The sequence below is a fragment of the Balaenoptera physalus genome (genome assembly GCF_965194825.1).
Source record: "Balaenoptera physalus genome assembly, chromosome: 1".
NCBI classification, from domain to species: Eukaryota; Metazoa; Chordata; class Mammalia; order Artiodactyla; family Balaenopteridae; genus Balaenoptera; species Balaenoptera physalus.
The window spans coordinates 98,668,034-98,688,303 of record NC_138882.1 but is presented as its reverse complement, the minus strand read 5'-3'; the positions used below and the strand labels follow the sequence as shown (position 1 = coordinate 98,688,303).

General features: G+C 38.4%; 1 protein-coding gene and 1 pseudogene across 2 annotated transcripts in view; one reads left to right on the top strand and one right to left on the bottom strand.

The window, feature by feature from the left end:
* Positions 1-5: 5 nt before the first annotated feature.
* On the top strand, positions 6-6,437 carry LOC309645942 (ciliary microtubule-associated protein 3-like; annotated as a pseudogene). The gene is made up of 6 exons (XR_014268662.1): positions 6-24; positions 276-418; positions 1,053-1,151; positions 1,925-2,055; positions 3,491-3,608; positions 4,649-6,437. The product of XR_014268662.1 is annotated as a ciliary microtubule-associated protein 3-like (transcript).
* Positions 6,438-6,518: 81 nt separating this feature from the next.
* Positions 6,519-20,270, bottom strand: part of LOC309656474 (acidic mammalian chitinase-like) — a gene marked incomplete at its 5' end in the record, with an annotated part of 14,244 nt that continues 492 nt past the window's right edge. Inside the window, 5 exons of the mRNA XM_082452976.1 lie at positions 6,519-9,579; positions 10,335-10,487; positions 10,696-10,777; positions 11,393-11,517; positions 20,092-20,148. Coding sequence (XP_082309102.1) covers positions 9,457-9,579; positions 10,335-10,487; positions 10,696-10,777; positions 11,393-11,517; positions 20,092-20,148 — 540 coding nt within the window. The remainder of the gene's footprint in view (positions 9,580-10,334; positions 10,488-10,695; positions 10,778-11,392; positions 11,518-20,091; positions 20,149-20,270) is intronic.

The following is a 20,270-nucleotide window of genomic DNA, read 5'->3' as shown; positions in this document are numbered from 1 at the left end:
CTGAGATGTGCTTCAATAAAGCAGGTAAGGAGGGCTGTAATGGAGGAGTCAAGAGTAGAGGCAAGAGGAAGAGTAGGGAGGCTGGGAAAGAAGAAGGGCGAAGGGAGGGAAAATGCGCTTCACCCCCTTACATGGAGTTGATCTGGTTTTTGTTAAGAGCTGGGCCTGCTCTTAAGAGCTCTGCCCCTCCTCCCTACACCCCACTTGCCCCCGAGCTCTCACTTAGACCAGGGGTCTTCCCTCATGTGGAGTTTCTCCTGTTTCTTGATCTTCAGAGCCGCTGGTTAACTACTTCTTTGGAACATGTTAACAGAGGAAGGTCTTTCCTCACTCCTGTCCCCCAAGCTTGTTGGGGAACAAGTTGCTCCCTTTTAGGGGAGCGCCCAACAGAGGGCCTGGATGTTACATAGCAGAAGATGTGAGTATTCACCTTCCCTTAGGTGGGTCTCAGGGTATCTAAGGATACCCAAGTTTCCTGGAAGAAAAACTCTATGGGATTTGTGACCTTCAGGGTCCCAACATGAGAAATTGCCCTGGTATTCTACAACTAGCTGTCAGGGCCAATATCAGAAATCAAAGGACAGTTGCTCCCTTTTTGCCTCCCACCAAACGCAAGCCTTGGCCTCATGCAGTCCCCAGTATAGTCCTCACCAAAAGAGACTCCATTCCTACCTCCAAAGTCAAATGACTCAATAGCTCCCCTTAGTCCAAATCTGGACTGTGGCTGTGCTGGTAGGTCAGTTTATGAAATCATATAATCAGACTGACAGTTGCATTACAGCAGATTCATCTCTGTGGGGCTAAGAGGAGTGGATTCACTGGAAGTAGAGAAATGTCAATCACTCTACCTATCCAGCCACATTCCTTTGTAGAGTTGCCTGGGTTACTTATGTAATTGCTTGTATGGTCTTGATGCAGAGGAATCAAGAAAGAAAGAGCAACTTTGGCAGAGAAGATTCAGGAATACTCTAAGTTCATTCTGTTTTAATAACTATAATGTTCTCTATGTATGTTTTTTCTTTCTTTGTTTGTTTTCTATATACTACCGGAAGAGGTATGGCTTGGCATACAACCTCTCTAAGGTCCCAACCAGTATAAAAGGATATGCTTTTGGAGCCAGAACAGCCGTGAGGTTTAAGCCAATTAGCAAGGTGAGAAATGGCTGAATGTGCTTAGATTTTAGTGTGATCCATGTTGCGCTGTGTATTTGCACTGGGGAGCAAAGCTGGAGGTTATGTAAAGAATATGCCCTGAAATTCAAGAAAAAATGTCATTTGGGTAAAAGCTACTAAGAAGCCTATCAGAAAAGCTTGGATGTTAGCATTGCAAATGTGTGTGTGAGTATACTGGGAGAGTGGAAAACAATTCTCAGAATGAATGGTACCAAGGCAGGGCTTCGGTCTTGAGACACCTGATGTTAAAATACTGGAAGCTTTGTTTATATGCATCATATTATCTTGTCAGTTAAAAAAAAAAATCCAACTTCTTCACCCTTTTGCGTGATTGGCCTTCAAGTCTTCAGTATAGGTTCCTAATCTCTTGCTGGACGTTTTCTTGACACTTAAGCTCAAGGAGAGGGATACTGGCTCCAGAAGAATCTCTGAGTGGGATGGTGGGATGGTGGGATGGTGGGGATAGTAGCTGCAATAAGTTACCTTGGCTCTCTACCCACCATAGGTTTATTTCTACATCCTAAGCTTTAGGTACATTTAGGTAGCTGAACCATACCCTTATCTTAGTTTTCTACCTACTATAGGCTTGTTTCTAAACCATACCTGATATATGAACAGGAAAAGGATGATTTTGTTTTCTCTACTTAGAAGACTTTTCATGTGTGTGTGTGTGTGTGTGTGTGTGTGTGTGTGTGTATATATATATATATATGTATCACCCTCTAACATATTGGTCTTTTTCTTGGAAACAGGATATGACACCTTACCCAGGCATGTACCAGACACTCAGTCCTCGAGAGCAAAAACACAAACACAATTTTGCTCCATTTAATTCTTTGCTGCCTCGATTTAGGACATACTCAAAGGACTCTTGTTATCCTGGGTATGTGTCCCTTTTTCTGGTGCACTTCAACAAATAGCAATAGGAAAGGTAGTACAAAAAGGGGTTTCATCCCAACCATGCTCTCTAAATAAGAAATCATCTATCTTTAAAGATTCAACCTCTTGCCTTCCAGGTCTCTAGAATTATAAAATTGTAGAGTATAGTGATTCATTCAATAAATATTTATAAATGGCCAGGCAGATTTGTAGGGTTCAGAGATTTTGCATTAAACCCATCACACAAGATTCCTGATTTCTTCGAGTTTATATTCTAGGGTCCAAACAATGAGAAGCGAATGAACAAGAAAATATCAATGGTAATAAGGAGAGTGGCCATATTATTTGTTAGTCAGACAGTGACACTTCTGAGAATGAAAGGGTGTCTTATTAACAATTATACCAAGATGGTAGCCATAAACTAGAGCTGTCATGGGTGCATCAGGAAGTCTGGTGATCTGGTGATGTGCTGAATAAAATCAAAGAGGATGATGATATCATACAGAGTGGTGGACTGGAATCTACTTTGGCAAGGATTGTCAAGATAGGTCTTTTTGGGGAAATGACACTATCTGAAATCACAATGACAAGACTGAGCTGGCCCTGTGAAGATCTGGGCCCAGAGCTTCTCCGAGAGGAGGAATAGCAAGTGCAAACGCTATAAGCTGGGAAGGAATTTGGTGTGAGGAAAAAAGAAAGAAGATTAGTTTGGCGAGAGTGCAGTGAGCAAGGAGGAAATGAGAATATAGGAGGAGGGGCGGGGCTAGAATACGTAGGCCTAATAGACCAAGGGAGGCATTATAAGTGCTTTAGGAAGCCTTTCAGAATGTGTGGAATTGTAGGGCACAGTGTCAAGGTCTTTCTTTTACTGGTGAGAAATCCAAGGGTCAGAGAGTGAGTGTAACTTTCTCAAGGTTGTAGTAAGGAAGTGGAGATGTTGAATATTGATTCCCTTGTCCATTCTATGTGTTATTTCCACAGCAAAGAGTCTACACCAAAAGGCAAAGTGTTATGAACAAAGGCAATTATTAAATAATCCCATTATCAAGAAATTTCACCTGGTTCTCCTTTGCTGTCCCTAGATTACTGATAACTTTAAATTACCACTGCACTTTTATCCTCAATTTTATATCATGAGCAGTACTTATGTATCACTGTGTTAGTTGTCTTTTATCACCCACCATTTCTGGGAACTTTTGGTCTCTCAGCTAAGGATACTGAAGTTCCGGAAATATTTTAAAATAGAGTTGATTTTTACTTTGTCAAGACTAGATATCTTGAACGCTAAAACTTAGTTAGAAATACATTAAAAGGTAAAGGAATCCTATGTTAATCAGTTGGCTACCATTCCCCAAAGAGTTAGGACTCTAGATCAGAGGTAGAAATTCATATATGACCACTAACTCATTACATATGATGTTTTGTATTTTTGTTTCTAGCCCCACCACATACAACCCAGAGATAAAGCCACCAAAAAAAGTCACCTGGCCAATGAAATTTGGATCTCCAGACTGGGCTCAGGTTCCATGTTTACAGAAAAGAACACTGAGAACAGAGGTAATAGGATTGGACTTCTATGGAGCCCTTTACCTAATACGTCCATGTATACCAGTGATTCTTAACCAGGAGTCTGTGAATAAGCTTCAAGAAATCCTTGTTCCCCTGAAATTACTTGCACAGTTTTGTGTGTATATGCATATGGGGATCTTTTTGGAGAGTTACACAATTTCACTTGATTTTTAAATGTGCGTGTGAGCAAACAAGTCACATTTTCTTATTTAGTTCTCAAATAATGTACAGTAGTCCGAGATACTTATCCCTCTATGACTGAGGAGGAAACTGAGGCTCAGATGAATTAAGTGGCTTGTAGAAGTTGCTCAACTAGAATCTAGATCTTGTGAGTCCTAAGCCAGTGTTCTTTCCATCACACCCCTTGCATATTAGATCATCAAGGGGCTATGGATCGTTCTGTCAAGATCATGGATTTCAGGAACAGACTGCCTGGGTTCAAATACTAGTTCCATATTTGCTTGCTTTGTGATCCTGTGCAAGTCCTCTAACTTTTCCAAGCCTCAGTTTGCTTATCTTTAAAATAGATATAATAATAGACTCAATCTGATAAAGTTGTAAAGATTGAGATATTGTAGAGAAGCATTTAGCACAGTACCTGTAACATAATAAATGCTCTCAATCCATGTCAGCTGTCATAATTCCAGAGGTGCCTTTTTTCCTCTAGTGGAACTTTGGATTAATTCTACAAATATTTATTAAACATCAAACGTATTAACATTATTGTGCCTATGGGTAACATTCAAGTATTAAACACATAATCTTCATTTTCAAGAAGTTTACCAGCCATACTTGACAATTTACCAAGTAGAAAATAATTCCTAGAATGATATATACCAGAGTAAGATGACAAATAGTACATGTACATAGTAATGTTGAGAGATTCACTAAGGCTAAGTTACTATGCAGTTGGGGTTCAGCTAGGCCACAACAGCTATAACATACAGTTCTATTTTGCACAGCCAGGAAGACCAGAGGCAGAGGGTTCTCATTCTAATATTAACCTAGACAACATTCTTCCATTGCAGTTGCCCACAGACAAAGACTTTAGAAAGCATCAGAACCGTGTGGCCTACCTAAGCCTGTATTACAACTGAAAAGCTGTGACTACCTTCATGTGCTCCTCCTGACCACAGACTCTCCAGGATTGAAGACACAGCTGCTCTTGTCCTTCTGCATTGCTCTGGCCCACCTGTCTGCCAGCATGGGGCACAGGGAGGGGCAAGGGGCTCATAACTACTATATGACAGCATAAAGACTAGTTCAGAGGGCTCTCTCTCCATGTGCTGGTTTGTTGTGTATACATGTAGATGGGTCAAGGGGGTTCCTACAGAGTGTTCAGTGGGGTGGCTTCACTTTACTGAAATACTTGTGGGTCCCTGCCCTCTAGCTCTAATTCCCAGGCATGAGTTTTATGTTTTCTACCACTAGCCCTCGTGATAGGTGACTGTTAGTCTATACATATCAAGGATTTGGATGGCTTGTTTGGCCTTGTATTTGGGCTTGCTAGATGCAGAGGATACTTAAAGGCAGATTTAATATTTAGGTTTTAGGAGCTCTTCCAAGTGTCTGAGTTCCCCAGCGTGGATTGGGGAGGTCCTGATTTGATTGTCTTTCCCAGATTTGTGTAAAACTCACAGAATCAAAATATCCCCCCTTTCCCATTACATCATCTATTTAGTCTGTCAGTCATCATCCTATTGAGCTCCTACCATGCATCAGGCAGAGTGGCAAACACTGGGGATACAGCAAGAATCAAAATAAACTCACTACTGGCTTCTTGAGCCTGGACTGAAGAATGAGAAGGACTCCCCAGGGAGGCTAGTGAATTGGATCTGTTCCCCATTCCCAGTTTGAATGATGCCCTGAAGCCTTACAAGTTACTCTAGGTGTGTTAAGGTCAGAACTCATAGCAGCCACATTCAATGTACTTATCTAGACACTGGCCTGGGAGACAGGCCTTTTCCTTCCAGCACAAACTGAAATAACTCAAGTATGGTTCCTTCAGAAAGGGCATTAAGTATAGTCTACCTTATCTTTTAATGGGAAGGTCCTTTCGTGCCTACTTAGCCTTCTTAGTAATTATCAGACCGATGGCAAGTCTTCATGTGTCTGGATACCAAAGAGTGAGATGCTGTTAGTGCCTCAAAAAGCTGTAGCCTGCTGTACTCTTCAGGGTCAGCATATGATAAGTGTTAGCTGATGAAAGAAGCACTAGGAGTTGAAACCTACTGGGAGTATGATGCTGAAAGGCCTAATTCCTTAGGGGCCAAGATCTTCTGAAGAAAAATGGTGAAAGACAAGTCCACTGGAAATCAAATTAGAATATTGAGATAATGCTAAATATACCTCAGTCTAAAAACTTTTACTTCATTTAATCTGATCATTTAAAGATTTCTATTATCTTGTCAAGAAGTATTTTTATGACTTGAGATAAATCAAGATTAACATTTCTCACCGCTTTAGCACACCTCCCTCCCTTTTCTCCTTTGGATCCACACACATGCTGCTTTTTTCAGAGGTGGTAATTTAGCATTCATTATTTTTTCTGACTTAGGGTCTTGGGCCCCTTCTTTGGAGGATATTGACAGGGATGAGAGAACATCTTTCACACTGTTTTTTGGTTCATACTCTCAAGGCTTTTGCCAGGGAAGGCAACTCCTCTTTCTAAAATAGTAATCTGATTTGACAAAAAGTAAAAATTTTACTATAGCTTCAGTTAACCTCCAGGGTCCCTTGAAATGCTTAATTGTATATACAAGTACTTAAGAAAGAATACAAATGAATACAAAAAAATAAAGTATACAGTGTCATTTATTTTACATATGGGTTTTGTTCAAGGGGTTTACAGTTTTTTTTAGATCTTAATGGAGTAAAACCTAATTATAATGCTGCTTTAGTAACGTAGGGCTTCCAAATTGACAGATAGATTGATATAATATGTAGATTACATGGAGTATTGGAAGATTAAGTTTGACATGCAGCACAAGAGCATTTGTGACAAAGTAGAATTTTTCCAACATTTTAAATTGAAGGCCAATTACAACACTTGCGGTTCTGGTGGAACACCAGACCCTGAGCACACTGGGAGTGGAAGGTCTTGCCTCCAACACACTGGTGGAACTTGGTGGTGTCTTTAGGATTGCTAAAAATGCCATCTGCTTTACCAGTACAGAAACCTTCATCTCCTCCACTGCCCCCATCACCACCACCTTCTCCACCACTGCTGCTGTCTCCACCGATATTGGCACAGAAACCTTCACTTCCGGGTGTCACTGGTGGGTTGTCTCCACCGATATTGGCACAGGAAACTTCATTTCCGGTTGTCACTGGTGGGTTGTACCAGGTCTTGGTGGCTGGTGGAGTGCATTCTAAAAGAACAAAAAGACCATTTCAGAACATCATCATAAGCTGTTTTTGAATGTAGAAGCAAAAACTATAGACCTCCTCTTATATCAGTTTTGTTCTCCAAGAACTTGAGCCCTGTGAGAGTTCCAAGTTATGGTTGGGAAGAATGTTACAAGGGGACAGATGTCCAAAGCAAGCAGGAAGGGAGAACAAGGGCCATTGGAGTCCTAGCAGGATGTCAGCCCTGGGCTTATGCTACATTTCCACTGAGGGAGAAGTGAACCCAACCCTACCGTGATTGACCAAGGATTTTATGTGGGGGACTAATTAATACTTGTGTTTTCATAGAGGAGGCTTATCCATATTTCTGTCATAAGTAATACATCTGCATTTTGTCATCTTGTTAGCCGCAAGTATTATACTTAGATTTTATCATCTTGTTATGTTTTGTTTCTTATGCTTTATTTTTGCTTGTTTCCTTTCAACATTGCTTTTTCTCCCCTTTTTCTCCCTCTGGCAATTCAGACATTTTATATTTCATTTTACTCTATTACTAGAACCCTCTCCACCACTAGAATTTGCTACCTCTTACTCCCTCACTCTATAATTTGAGCCCATCTTTTTATAATCATCTCTTAACAGGTTTTACAATTTAAAAAATCAATTATTCTGTCAATTTCCTGAGAGTAGAGACATACGGAACCCTCATATCTTCTACTTCTCTACCTCCATCTTTAGCCTTACCCCAGGGATGCTTAACCAAGGAACATGCAAAGCCATGTGAAGAGCAAGGGTTTCTCTCCTCACACTGCTGAGTCATGGACCAATCAGCAATGTGAGCCTTTGTGCCTGCTCTTCTTCAAGACCTACCTCCGACCCTCCCCACTAGCACCCAAAGACAAAAATCTGTAACTAAAGCTGGTGGGAAGTGGCTAACTGGCCTGCTTATGTCTAAGTTATGATATGGTGCACTGCACTGACAGGGAAGCTGTCTAGTTTAGAGAAAATGTCAGCACATGCATCAGACTCACTTTCAAGATATCAAATTCTTCCTCCCAGACAAAATTTTCCTGAGAAGAAAGGCCCATCTCTAGGGTATAAGGTGTATTCAAATCTTTGCCCACATAGCTACTGAACTTAGACTGGCCTCTTGATTGAAAAAAGTATTTCTAAAAAGCCTCTTCCTGTAAATCTGTCCCTTTTTCACATGATGCTCTGCGGCTGCCTCCATGCACTCTTGTCCCTCTGCAGTTGCCATTCTTGCAGCTTGACCTACATCATCTTTAGAACAATGTGGTGAACTTAGTAGTGATGCACCTGAGGACAAGCCCAGGAGTGACTTCAGCTTGATTGTGAGTGAATATTTGCCCTTATTGCAGAAGGAGCCTAAGAAGTCATCCAGATCAATGGCCCAAATTATGGCCCCACCAAAATTGTTCTCCTTGAGAAAGTCAACCTGCAGACACAAAGAGCACTTGGTAGCCAGAATCAAATGGCATTTACACAACAAAGAATGGAGTACAGGGTGACAAGGGGATATAAGGGAGAAAACTGCAAGTGGGTTGAAACCCTATGAATTTTTTTTTTTTTTATGAAAGGATATGTGCTTTGTGAATTCAAGGTATGATTGTCTAACTCAGTTCTATTTTTGTTTTCTTGCTCCAGTTAATAAACTCTTGGGTATTAATATAAACAAAGCTAATATTTAATACTAGTAGTCCAAGCTAAGCTACATTTTAACATTCATTACTTGCTTAATCTTCACAGGAACTACTGGGTAGATCCTATTATTATTACTCTTTCACAGATTTCTGGGAACTCACCCAATCCTAGATCAGGACTTGAGAACCAGGTATATCTGACACCAAAGTCTAGACTGTTAACCACTGCACCATACAGCACCTTTCTCCTCCATGTTGACCACTTTTCTCCTGACCAGGATTCTGTAAAGATGAACTGACAGAGCAGTGCGATGGAAAGAGCCTAGACTCTGAGCCAGATAACATGTTCAGTTACTGCCTTTGCATTCTCCAACTATGTAACCTTGGATTAGTCACAGAATCTATGAACCTCAGCTTACACATCTGTAAAATGGAGAGGCTATTTCTTACTTCACTGGATTGTGTAGAATCAAGTAAGATAATGGTTGCAAGGCATTTAGGTAAAAATGTAAAGGATTATTTTCATATTGTCCATGAAAATGTTGGTCTTAGATCTAGCTTATAACCATTTCACATGAATTAGTATAGATTCATATTGGACAAAAATTGGGCAATAAATTTTAAACATATTAGAATATTATACTATATGTCAGTGTATTCTCCTATATATTGTACACTGTATCATTAAATCTATATTTAATCATATTGTTTTCTCTGTCTTGGTGGAAAGGTAAGTCATAATGAGGTTGGTCTACTCCACTTTGTACATATTTAAAACTTTGAAACCACTTAGGATTTGAAGCTAGAATTGTAATTTTTTACACTGTTCATACCTTATATCCATAGCTCTTAATATTGTCATAGCCAACCCACTCAGGGTTTTTATAAGCATATGGAACTTTTTGGTCTTCTATCCAGGCATTTGTGACTTCACTTAGGAATGTGCAGATCTATGGGGGGAGTGAAGAAGGAAACATTGAGTATGTCACAGATTATGTCATGTATTGGAGGAGAAAGGACTTAAATGGGAGAAAAATAGTAAGAAATGGGAGACAGATGGAAAAGGGGGCATTGTGAAATATCTACTTTAATTTCACATATTTCTCTAGAAAGTGATTTTGTTTCATAAAATGAAGACACAAATTTATATGAAACCAGGTACAAAGAAGTGAAATTCTAATTCTATAACCACAGGTTAGTTGAGAAATGGTAAGCATGACCAAATGAGCTGAGGTCATTCTTCCACAAACACTCGAGTCTTTGGCAAACACTGCTAACTATTCACCTACCAGTCTGAATTTTTAACACAAGATTTGAGTACATGCAATCAATTCAGGTTGGAAAGAAGATCCAATTATATGCCATCACTAGGCTAAACTGCTGAAATCCTTCTCCATCTATTTACATGGATGTAACAGAATTCAGTATAGCTTTGGACTGTAGAAAATATGGTCCCATACACTTCAAAACCCAAAAAGGAAATTCAGCTTGGTTTTTTTAAGTGAAAAGTATTCCACAGTCATCAACCTGCCTTTCCACAGGCTGCTATGCTCAGAGCTGTTAGATCTGTGAAAGCTGGGATATAGGATCTCAAGAGCAGAGGAGTAACAAAATGACTTGGAGAGTGGAAGAATTTTCCCCAGGGCATTTTAGCCTGAATTAGCTGTGTTAGTTATCTCATAGTAAGTCCATAATCCAGCCTCACCTGTGTAAGGACCAGATGACCCTGCTCCAGAGACTGGGCACAGACTGAGGTGTCAGAAGTGCTGAGCCAGAAAGTCCTCCCATAGGTGAGGAACCCCATGATGAGCTTCTCTGAAGGGACCCCATTGTCTCTCCAGGGCTTCATGGCATATTCCTGCAGAAGGTAACACAGCCATTATTCCTCACCAGTGTTTTTTCCATATGATTAACAAAGTCTAGCTAATTGTCCCCCAAAGAGAAACCCTGTTTTCCAACAACCAAGGCTCCCAATCCCTTCCCTGTCTTCCGTCTGCATATGATTTGGGTCTTTTCCTTTTTACACAGTTGAAAGAACATATGTTGCCTTGATCCTTGGATCCTACACTCAGGGGGCTGTTGTGTCTTGTACTCATGTCCCAGCCATGATGGAAGTCATAGGTCATCACACTGATGAAATCAAGAAGCCTGGAGCAAGAGATTTTGAGCCATCAAGATCCTGGGAGCATTTTCTTATGGACAATTTAAGAGCAAGAAATGGTAGCTGTGGAAACTCATGATGTCAAGTAGATATCCATATGGCCCCACTAATGTGGCTTCCTGGGTGTTATCCTCTGTGACTTCCATAGGGCTAGATAGAAAGTCTCCTTTACTCTCTTGAAATAAACGGCAAATCCAGAGCAGAAGGTAAGAAAACATGGTAGTTAGAGCATGTGTCTCAGAAACACATGTCTCTAGGGCCGTGGGAGTTGCAGGTGAATAGCTCTCCTATTGTTCTGTCAATAATAGCTTTTTAAAAAATTTTATAGCCTTTTTCAAAAGAAACTGTTAATGAGGTTAGCTGTTACATATAAAGATTTTCCAAGGTCTTGAATCTTGTTCCACTTTCCCCCAAAGCCTACTACAGTGACAATTTAAAGGGGTCACCACCTTATCCCAGAACCACTTCAAACATTGTTGGCAATTGATGGTACCAACTTTCTCAACATTATGTTTACACAACTACTTGGAATGCTTTCTACCAAAACGTTTAGGTATCTCTGCTCTGGGATTTGGAGAACCTGAGAGACTCCTCACACTCACTTTCCAATCTCTGCAATTTCATATCCCGCATCAATGGTCCCTTTGCCTGCAGACACAGCTGCTGTGATCAGCAGTCTGGGTTTTCCTCTTTCTTTAGCCTCTTCTTCAAAAGCCTGTAAAATTTCCTGGAGAGAAGAGAGGGTGAATTTTAGTGGCTGTCTTCATTATCTATTTCCTATGGTGAGTACTTCTTGAGATGTTTTCCAGCTTATAGCAATTCCCCATTTCTGGAAATAGCCCTTGAAATATAGGGGTAGATTCTGGTAAGGTATAACTTGGAACAAAGATAAAAACAGTAAGAGTCCTTGAATCTAAGTCTCATTTAATGACAATTCTAGAGAAAAAGACCAGGAACTCCTGGCAGAGGATCTAGAAACTCTCTTCCTTGCTGTGACTTCGTTCTCCCTTTTGAAGCTCTATCCTCAGCATTTGTTCTTTCCTGCCTCTAGCCTTTGCAAATGCTTTTATCGCTTCCTTAGAAAATTCTTCCTATCCTTTGTATTCCTGGTTGCTTTTATATCTTCATGTTGTTGCTCAAATGTCGCTTCTTTGAGTAGACTCCCCTGACCATCTTATTTGCTGCTATCATTGCTCTTATCATGATTGACAATTACTTATTCATTTATTTGTTTGTTTTGCTCTGTATCCTCCACTATGCTGTAATTCCTACAAGAGCAAGTATCACATTTATCTTACTCACTGCTCTGTATCCAGTGTGAAGCACAGTGTCTGGATCATAGAATGCACTCAATACTTACTGAATGAATGACATAATGAAAGGTTCCTTCTTCTTGATTCAAGAATTTCTTGGAAGAGAGGATTCAAGATGGAAGTGTAGAAGGACTCTGAACTGACTCCTCCCATGGATACAACAAATCTACTACTACATATGGAAAAATTCCCTCCAGAAAGGGCCTGAAAACTGGATGAATAGAGTCTCCACAACAAAGGGTAAAAGGACAGCATTGAGATGGGTAGAAGAAACAGAGATACAGTCACATCAAGGAAAAACCACACTCCAGCCACAGTGATCCACAATCACGAAGTATAACAAAGGTACAGTTACCTGAAACTAACACAACATTGTAAATCAACTATACTCAAATAATTTTTTTTTAAAGTACAGTTATTTTCCCTGAGGAATAAAAGTTTCGAGTTCCACATCAGGCAAACTAAGCCTTAGATCCTTCTCAGGAGATACAAACCCTGCCCTCCCCAAACCACTGAGTTTAAAAACCAATGTGAAATACTCCCAGGAAAACCATAGAACTACAGGGAAAGGAAAACTCATTTTTAAAGGGCCCACACACAGTCTCTCTTGACACAAAAACCTGCACAAAATCACCAGATTGAAAAGTGCATGGACCATAGATGAAAGGGACACACTTTCTAATCCTGAAGCATCTGCTATAGAGTAAGGACCAGCTGGGATGATCCCTGGGGACTGAGACCCTAGTGGGAGCTATTTTTGCCATCTCAGGCTACCTTACTAATACTGGCACTGGTGGCACCATATTGGAAATCTCCATCTAATCTGTGGGTGCACACTGCTAAGAGCCCTGCCTACCTCTGTGTTTTGGCAGTGCCTCACAGCCATCCAGGAAATAACCCTGCTGGGCACTGGTGGGCACAGCCCCACTGCAGTTCTGAGGGCCAGTCCTATCCCCCAGCATATGATAGCCCTGAAAATAGTCTTTGCAGCCATTATATGGCCAGCTCTGCCCACAGGTACCCAGCAGCCACCATGGATGAGTCTCACAGCCATTCTGGGACCAGCCAACCCACTAGTAACTGACAGCCACCATGACTCGGCCCCACAGGCATTCCAGGGGCTACTGCTGACCACCAGCATCCAGCAGCCACTATGGTGAGACCCCATAGGCAATTTGCAGGGCCAATCCCGCATACTAGTGTGCTGTCATAGTATCTGTGACCCCACAACAACAGGAAAACATATGCAGCCCACATAGGGGACATGGCTTGTGCATATTGCTCTGGTGGCCAGTTAGGATAGTTCTTCTGAACCCCACAGGACATCTCCTATATAAAGCCAGTCTTTCAAGACTGGGAGTGGTAGCTGATTTACCTATTACATCAAAACAAACACAGAGAATTAGGCAAAATGAGTAGACAGAAGAATATGTTCCAATCAAAAGAACAAGACAAAAATCTCAGAAAAAAAATGAAATGAAATGATGATAACCAACCTACCTGATAAAGAGTTCAACATAATGGTCATAAAGATGCTCCCTGAACTCAGGAGTAGAAGGGAAGAACACAATGACAGCATCCACAAAGAGATAGAAAAATATTTTTAAAAAGTAAACAGAAGTTATAACTGAACAGAAAAATACACTAGATGTGTTCAACAACAGATTACAATAGTAGTCAAACAAATCAGTGAGCTAAAAGGCAAAGCAATGGAACTCATCCAGACAGAGCAGCAAATTGAACAAAAAATTTTAAAAAGTGAAGATACTTTAAGGGACCTTTGGTACAACAACAAGTAGCATAACATTCACATTATAGGGGTCCCAGAAGTAGAAGAGAAAGAGAAAGGGACAGAAAAACTTATTTGAAGAAATAGTAGCTGAAGAATTCCTAATCTGGGGAAGGAAACAGACATCCAGGTCCAGGAAGCTTGGAGAGTTTCAAATAAATTGAACGCAAGGAGACATGCACCAAGACACATTGTAATTAAAATGGCAAAAGTTAAGGAAAAAGAATCTGCTGCTTTTAGGAGAGCAGCAAGGGAAAAACAATTTGTTACATACAAGTGAAACTCCATAAGGCTATCAGCAGATTTTTCAGCAGAAACCTTACAAGCCAGTAGGAAGTGGCATGACATATTCAAAGTACTGAAAGGAAAAAACTTCCAACAAAGAATTCTCTACCCAGCAAGGTTATCATTCACAATTGAAGGAGAGATTATGAGTTTCCAAGATAAACAAAAGCTAAAGGAGGTCACCACCACTAAACTGGCCTTATAAGAAATGTTTAAGGGACTTCTTTAAGATGAAAAAAAGGCACTAATTAATAATTTTTAAAAATATGAAAGCAAAAATCTCACTTGAAAATGTAAATATATTTTTTAAAAAGTAGTGGATCAATCACTAATAAAGTAAATGTGAAGGTTAAAAGACAAATGTAATAAAATTAACTAAAATTACAATAATCAGTTAAGAGTTACATAAAGTAAGATGTAAGCAAAAGTATAAAATGTGGGAGAGATTAAAAGGGGATATTTACACAGAATGTTATATATGAACTTCATGGTAACTACATGAAAAAAAAACTTTAAATGTAAATGGACTAAATTCACAATCATAAGACATAGAATGGCTGAATGAATAAAGAAACAAATCCATCTATATGCTGCCTACAAGAGACTCACTTCAAAAATAAAGACACACGTAGACTGAGGTGAAGGGATGGAAAAAAATATTTCATGCAAAAGGAAGTTAAAAAGAAATTTAGAGTAGCTAAACTCATACCAGAGAAAATAGACTTTAAAATAAACACTGTAATAAAGACAAAGAAGGGCATTACATAATGACAAAGGGGTCAATCCAATAAGAAGCTGTAACATTTGTAAATGTATATGCACCCAACAGAGGAGCACCAAGATATATAAAGCAATTATTAACGTACTCAAAGGGAGAAATTTAAAGCAATAGTAATAGTAGGGGTGTTATCACCCTCTTACATCAATAACAGATCATCCAGACAGAAAATCAAGAATAAAACAGTGGACTTAACACATTAGATCACATAGCTTTAGAGATATATACAGAACATTCCATCCAGACTAGCAAAATACACATTTTTTTCAAGTTCATATGGAAGGTTCTTCATGATAGATCACGTGTTAGGTCATAAAACAAGTCTCAATAAATTCAAGATTGAACTTATATAAAGCATCTTCTATAACCACAATGAATGATATGAAACTAGAAATCAATCATGAGACAAAAATGAGAAAAACAACAAAATGTGGAGATTAAACAACAATGCTATGAATAACCAATGGACCATCAAGAAAATTAAAGGAGAAATCAAAAAATACCAAGAGACAAATGAGAATAGAAATATGACATGCCAGAATCCATCAGATGCAGCAACGGTGGTTCTGAGAGGGAACTTCATAGTAAAACAGACCTACATCAAGAAAAAAGAAAAATCTCAAGTAAACAATCTAACTTTACCAAAAGGAACTAGAAGAAGAACCAAAAAGATCAATGAAATTAAGAGCTGTTTCTTTGAAACGGTAATAGAATCAATAAGGCATTAGGCAGACTAACAGAGAGAGAGAGAGGGAGAGAACAAGTAAATAAAATCAGAAATGAAAGAGGAGAAGTTACAACTGATACCACAGAAATACAAAGGATAATAAGATACTACTAAGAACAATTGTAAGCCAATAAATTGGTCAACCTAGAAGAAATGGATAGATTTCTAGAAACATACAATCTTTCAAGACTGAATTATGAAGAAATGGAAAATCTGAATAGACTGATTACTAAGGAGATTGAAACAGTAATCAAAAATCTTCCAACAAACAAAAGCTCAGGACCACATGGCTATTTAATACCTATCTTTCTCAAACTCAATTGAAAAGGAGGGAAAATTTTCACACATTTTACGAAGGCAGAATTGCCCTGATACCAAATCTAGACAAGGACCACACACACAAAAAAACTATAGGCCAATACCCTTGATGAACATAGATGCAAAAGTTCTCAATAAAAATATTAACAAACCAAATCCAACAATACAATAAAAGGATCAGATGCTACTATCAAGTGTGATTTATACCAGGGATGCAAGCATGGTTCAGCACCTACAGATCAATCAAGGTGATACATCACATTAACAAATGAAGGATAAAAAACATATGATCATCTCAATAGATGTAGAAAAAGCAGTTGACAAAATTTGAGATCCATTTATGATAAAATCTTTCAATAAAGGAGGCATAGAGGGAATGTATCTCAACATAAAAAGGCCATATATGATAAATCTACCTCCAATATATTCAATAGTGAAAAGCTAAAAGTTTTTCCTCTAAGATCACGAGCAATACAAGGATGCCCATTCTCACCACTTCTACTTAACATAGTGTTTGGAAGTCCTAGCCACAGCAATTAGGCAAGAAAAATAAATTAAGACATTCAAATTGAAAAGGAAGAAATAAACTGTCACTATCTGTAGACGACATGATGCTATATATAGAAATCCCTAAAGACTCCACCAAAAAAAAAGTAAGAATAAATGAATTCAGTAAAATCGCAGAATACAAAATTAATATACAGACATCTGTTACATTTCTATACAATAATAATAAACTAACTAAGAAAGAGAAATTAAGAAAACAATCCCATTTACAATTGCATCTCAAAGAATAAAATACCCAGGAATAAATTTAACCTAGGAGGTGAAAGACTTGTACTCTAAAAACTATAAGACATTGATGAAACAAATTGAAGACAATGAAAATACATGAAAGTATAAGCCATTCTTGTGGACTGGAAGAATTAATATTGTTGAAAAGTCCATACCAAAGCACTTCATAGATTCAATGCAATCCCTATCAAAACACCTATGGCATATTCACAGTATTGGAACAAATATTCTAAAATTTGTATGGGACCACAAAAGACCTTATATTCTCATATCATACTCCCTGATTTGATTTCAAACTATACTACAAAGCTATAGTAATCAAAACAGTATGGTACTACCACAAAAATAGACACATAGATCAATGGGAAAGAATTGATTCACCAGAAATAAATCCATGCATGTAGACAATTAATCTATAACAAAGGAGCAAATAACATATAATGATAAAAGACATTTTCTTCAATAAATAGTGTTGGGAAACTTGGATGGCCACACACAAAAGAATTAAACTCGACTACTCTCTTACACCATACACAAAAAATAACTCAAAATGGATTAAAGATGTGAATTCAAGACTTGAAACCATGAAATTTTTGGAAGAAAATTTAGGTAGTAACCTCATTAACATTGGTCACAGAGACATTTTTGGGGATCTGACTCCAAGGCAAGGGAAACATAAGCAAAAATATACAAACAAAATTACATTAAACTAATAAGCTTCTTTACAACAAACAAAACCATCATCAAAACAAAATTCAATCTACTGAATGGGAGAAAATATTTGCAAATCATATATCTGATAAGGGGTTAATATCTAAAATATGTAAAGAATTCAGAAAATTCAAGACCAAAAAACCCCAAACACTCCAAATAAAAAATGGGCAGAGGATCTGAATCGATATTTTTTCCAGAGAAGACATACAGATGTCCCACAAGCACATGAAAGGATGTTCAACATCATTAATCAAAACCACAATAAAATATCCTCTCACAACTGTTAAAATGGCTATTATTCAAAAGACAAGGAATAACAACTGTTGGACAGGATGTGGAGAAAAGAGAACCCTCATACTTTGTTGATGGGATTATAAATTGGTGCAAGCGTTGTAGAAAACAGTATGGAGATTACTCAAAAAATTAAGGATAGAACTACCATATGACCCAGCTATTACACTTCCGGGTATTTATCCAAAGAAAATGAAAACACGAATTAAAAAAAATATGTTCCCCTATGTTCACTGAAGCATTATTTACAATAGCCAAGATATGGAAGCAACCTAAGTGATCAAAACATGGTATACATGTGTGTGTATATATATATAAATGGAATTCTACTCAGCCTTAAAAAAGAATGAAATTCTGCCATTTGCAATCACATGGATGGAACTTGAGTGTATTATGCTAAGTGAAATGAGTGAGATGGAGAAAGACAAATACCATATTATTTTAATCATAGGTGGAATCTGAGGAAAAAACCCAGCAAACAAACAAAATAAAACAAAAACAAAGTCATAGATACAGTGAACAAACTGGTGGTTACCAGAGGGGAAGAGGGTTGTGGGGTGGGTGAAATGGTTGAAGGACATTAACTGCATGGTGATGGCTAATAACTAGACTTATGACTGTGATCACTCTGTAATGTATACAGATGTTGAACTATCATGCTGTATACCCGAAGCATATATAAAAGCATATATATTGATGAAGCATATATATTGACGAAGGAAGTCAATGACAGAACAGATGAAGATTTTGCTTTTGGCAGCTGTGGAGACCATGGTGGTGAATCTAGGCAGAGAGTTTGTCTGTATTAACATCACAGATCCAGGAATAATCCCCACAACATCTCTGATATCAATTTTTATTATGCATATTATAGTAGCCACCATTGGATTTTTACAGTTAAGGTGAACTCAAAGTGTTAATGTTAATTAGTAGATAAGTGTTTATAATTAAAACTTTATTTTCTACAGTATACCCATTCAATAATATTCTCTATTTATTTATAATATCAATGGTACATGTGCACTTAAATTATTAGTGAGATCTTTCAGGGGCAGTGGTTTAGATATCACAGTTCTTTGATCCGAAGATGTTCATTTTTTATATTTACTGTTTCTAAAATTAAGATGTGATTTATAATATGTGAATACGTTTAATGAAGCCCTTCTGACTCCCAAAGATATGCTATTAAATATACTGAGTCTTGTACTTAAAGTTGCCTTGAAATCTAGAAAAATTAGTTCGTCTGTCATAGTCAGCAATTTTATACTCTATAAACACATTTTTAAACCCTCTTGGTTAGTTCTTGATTATAACGAGCCTGTGGTAAACCCTTTGTAACCTGGATCAAAACCTCCCTAATTTATCTTCTTTTTTTTCTTTTCTTTTTGCTTTTAGTTCAGGTATTCAATAGCAATTAAGTTTTTTTTTTAATTGAAATAAACTGACTAGTGCAAACTGAGTTACCTAAAAAGGGAGGGGGGACATATTGTTTGGAGTTATGGGAATTGACCTGCAAAGATTTTCCTATATAAGTGATTTGTGAGCAAGATAAGAAAAAAACTCTATTGGTGGAGTGGACTTGAGGCAGAAGAAATATTGATCAAATACCAAAGGTGAGAATTAGCTTGTTACCTGATAGGTAACTGCCAGAAAGTTCACTTGGCTATTTGAGAGTAAAAACACTCATTGCAACTTGTTCCATCATTGCATTTTAGGAGTAGCTGCCTACCTCTGAAGAATTTTGGAGGGAAGAAGAGAGAGGCAAGTTACTTTTCATGTCAAATAACTTTGTGATCTCTAATTTCAAAATAATTATAGGAAGGCCTTACTTTCAGAATTTAAAAAGTAGTTTACCACTGACTTGGATAACTTTTTACATACAAATCTAGTCTAACCTCATCATCTCTTTTTTCCAACTCAGAATCAAAAAGCCTGTGAGGTTACCAATCCTTTCTCACTGCTTCCCGGAAGAAAAGCCTATGACTCAACCCAGAGCTCATGTTCTCATGAGGACCCAAGTGCTTCTCCATCACCACGCCAGTTCTTTCTCACTCACCATTCTTCACATTCTTTTGAGTGTTTGCCCACCATTTTCTCCATACTATTTCTATGTTTCCACATCTGCTGCAGTCAGCCCTTCCCACCTGCAGACAGTGTCTTCTTAAGTACCAGTCTCTTTCCCCCTGGAATATCCGTTTTCACCTACCCACTGGTATCACATTTTCCCACCCCAGCCTGAAGGATTCTTCCTTTCACCTCCACCCTCATATTTTGGCCATAGAAAGACTTACTTCTGAGTGCCAAAATTCCAGCCACCAACAGCCAGCAAAGTGACCAGATCTCTGTTGCTGCAGAAAGAAACAAACAGACACTTTTTAGTGAGACCTCTGTGAGCTTGCAGGATACAGGTACTGCAAAAACAACTCTGCTATCCTCATTCTTGACTCTCTGGGAAATAGGCAGCCGCCAA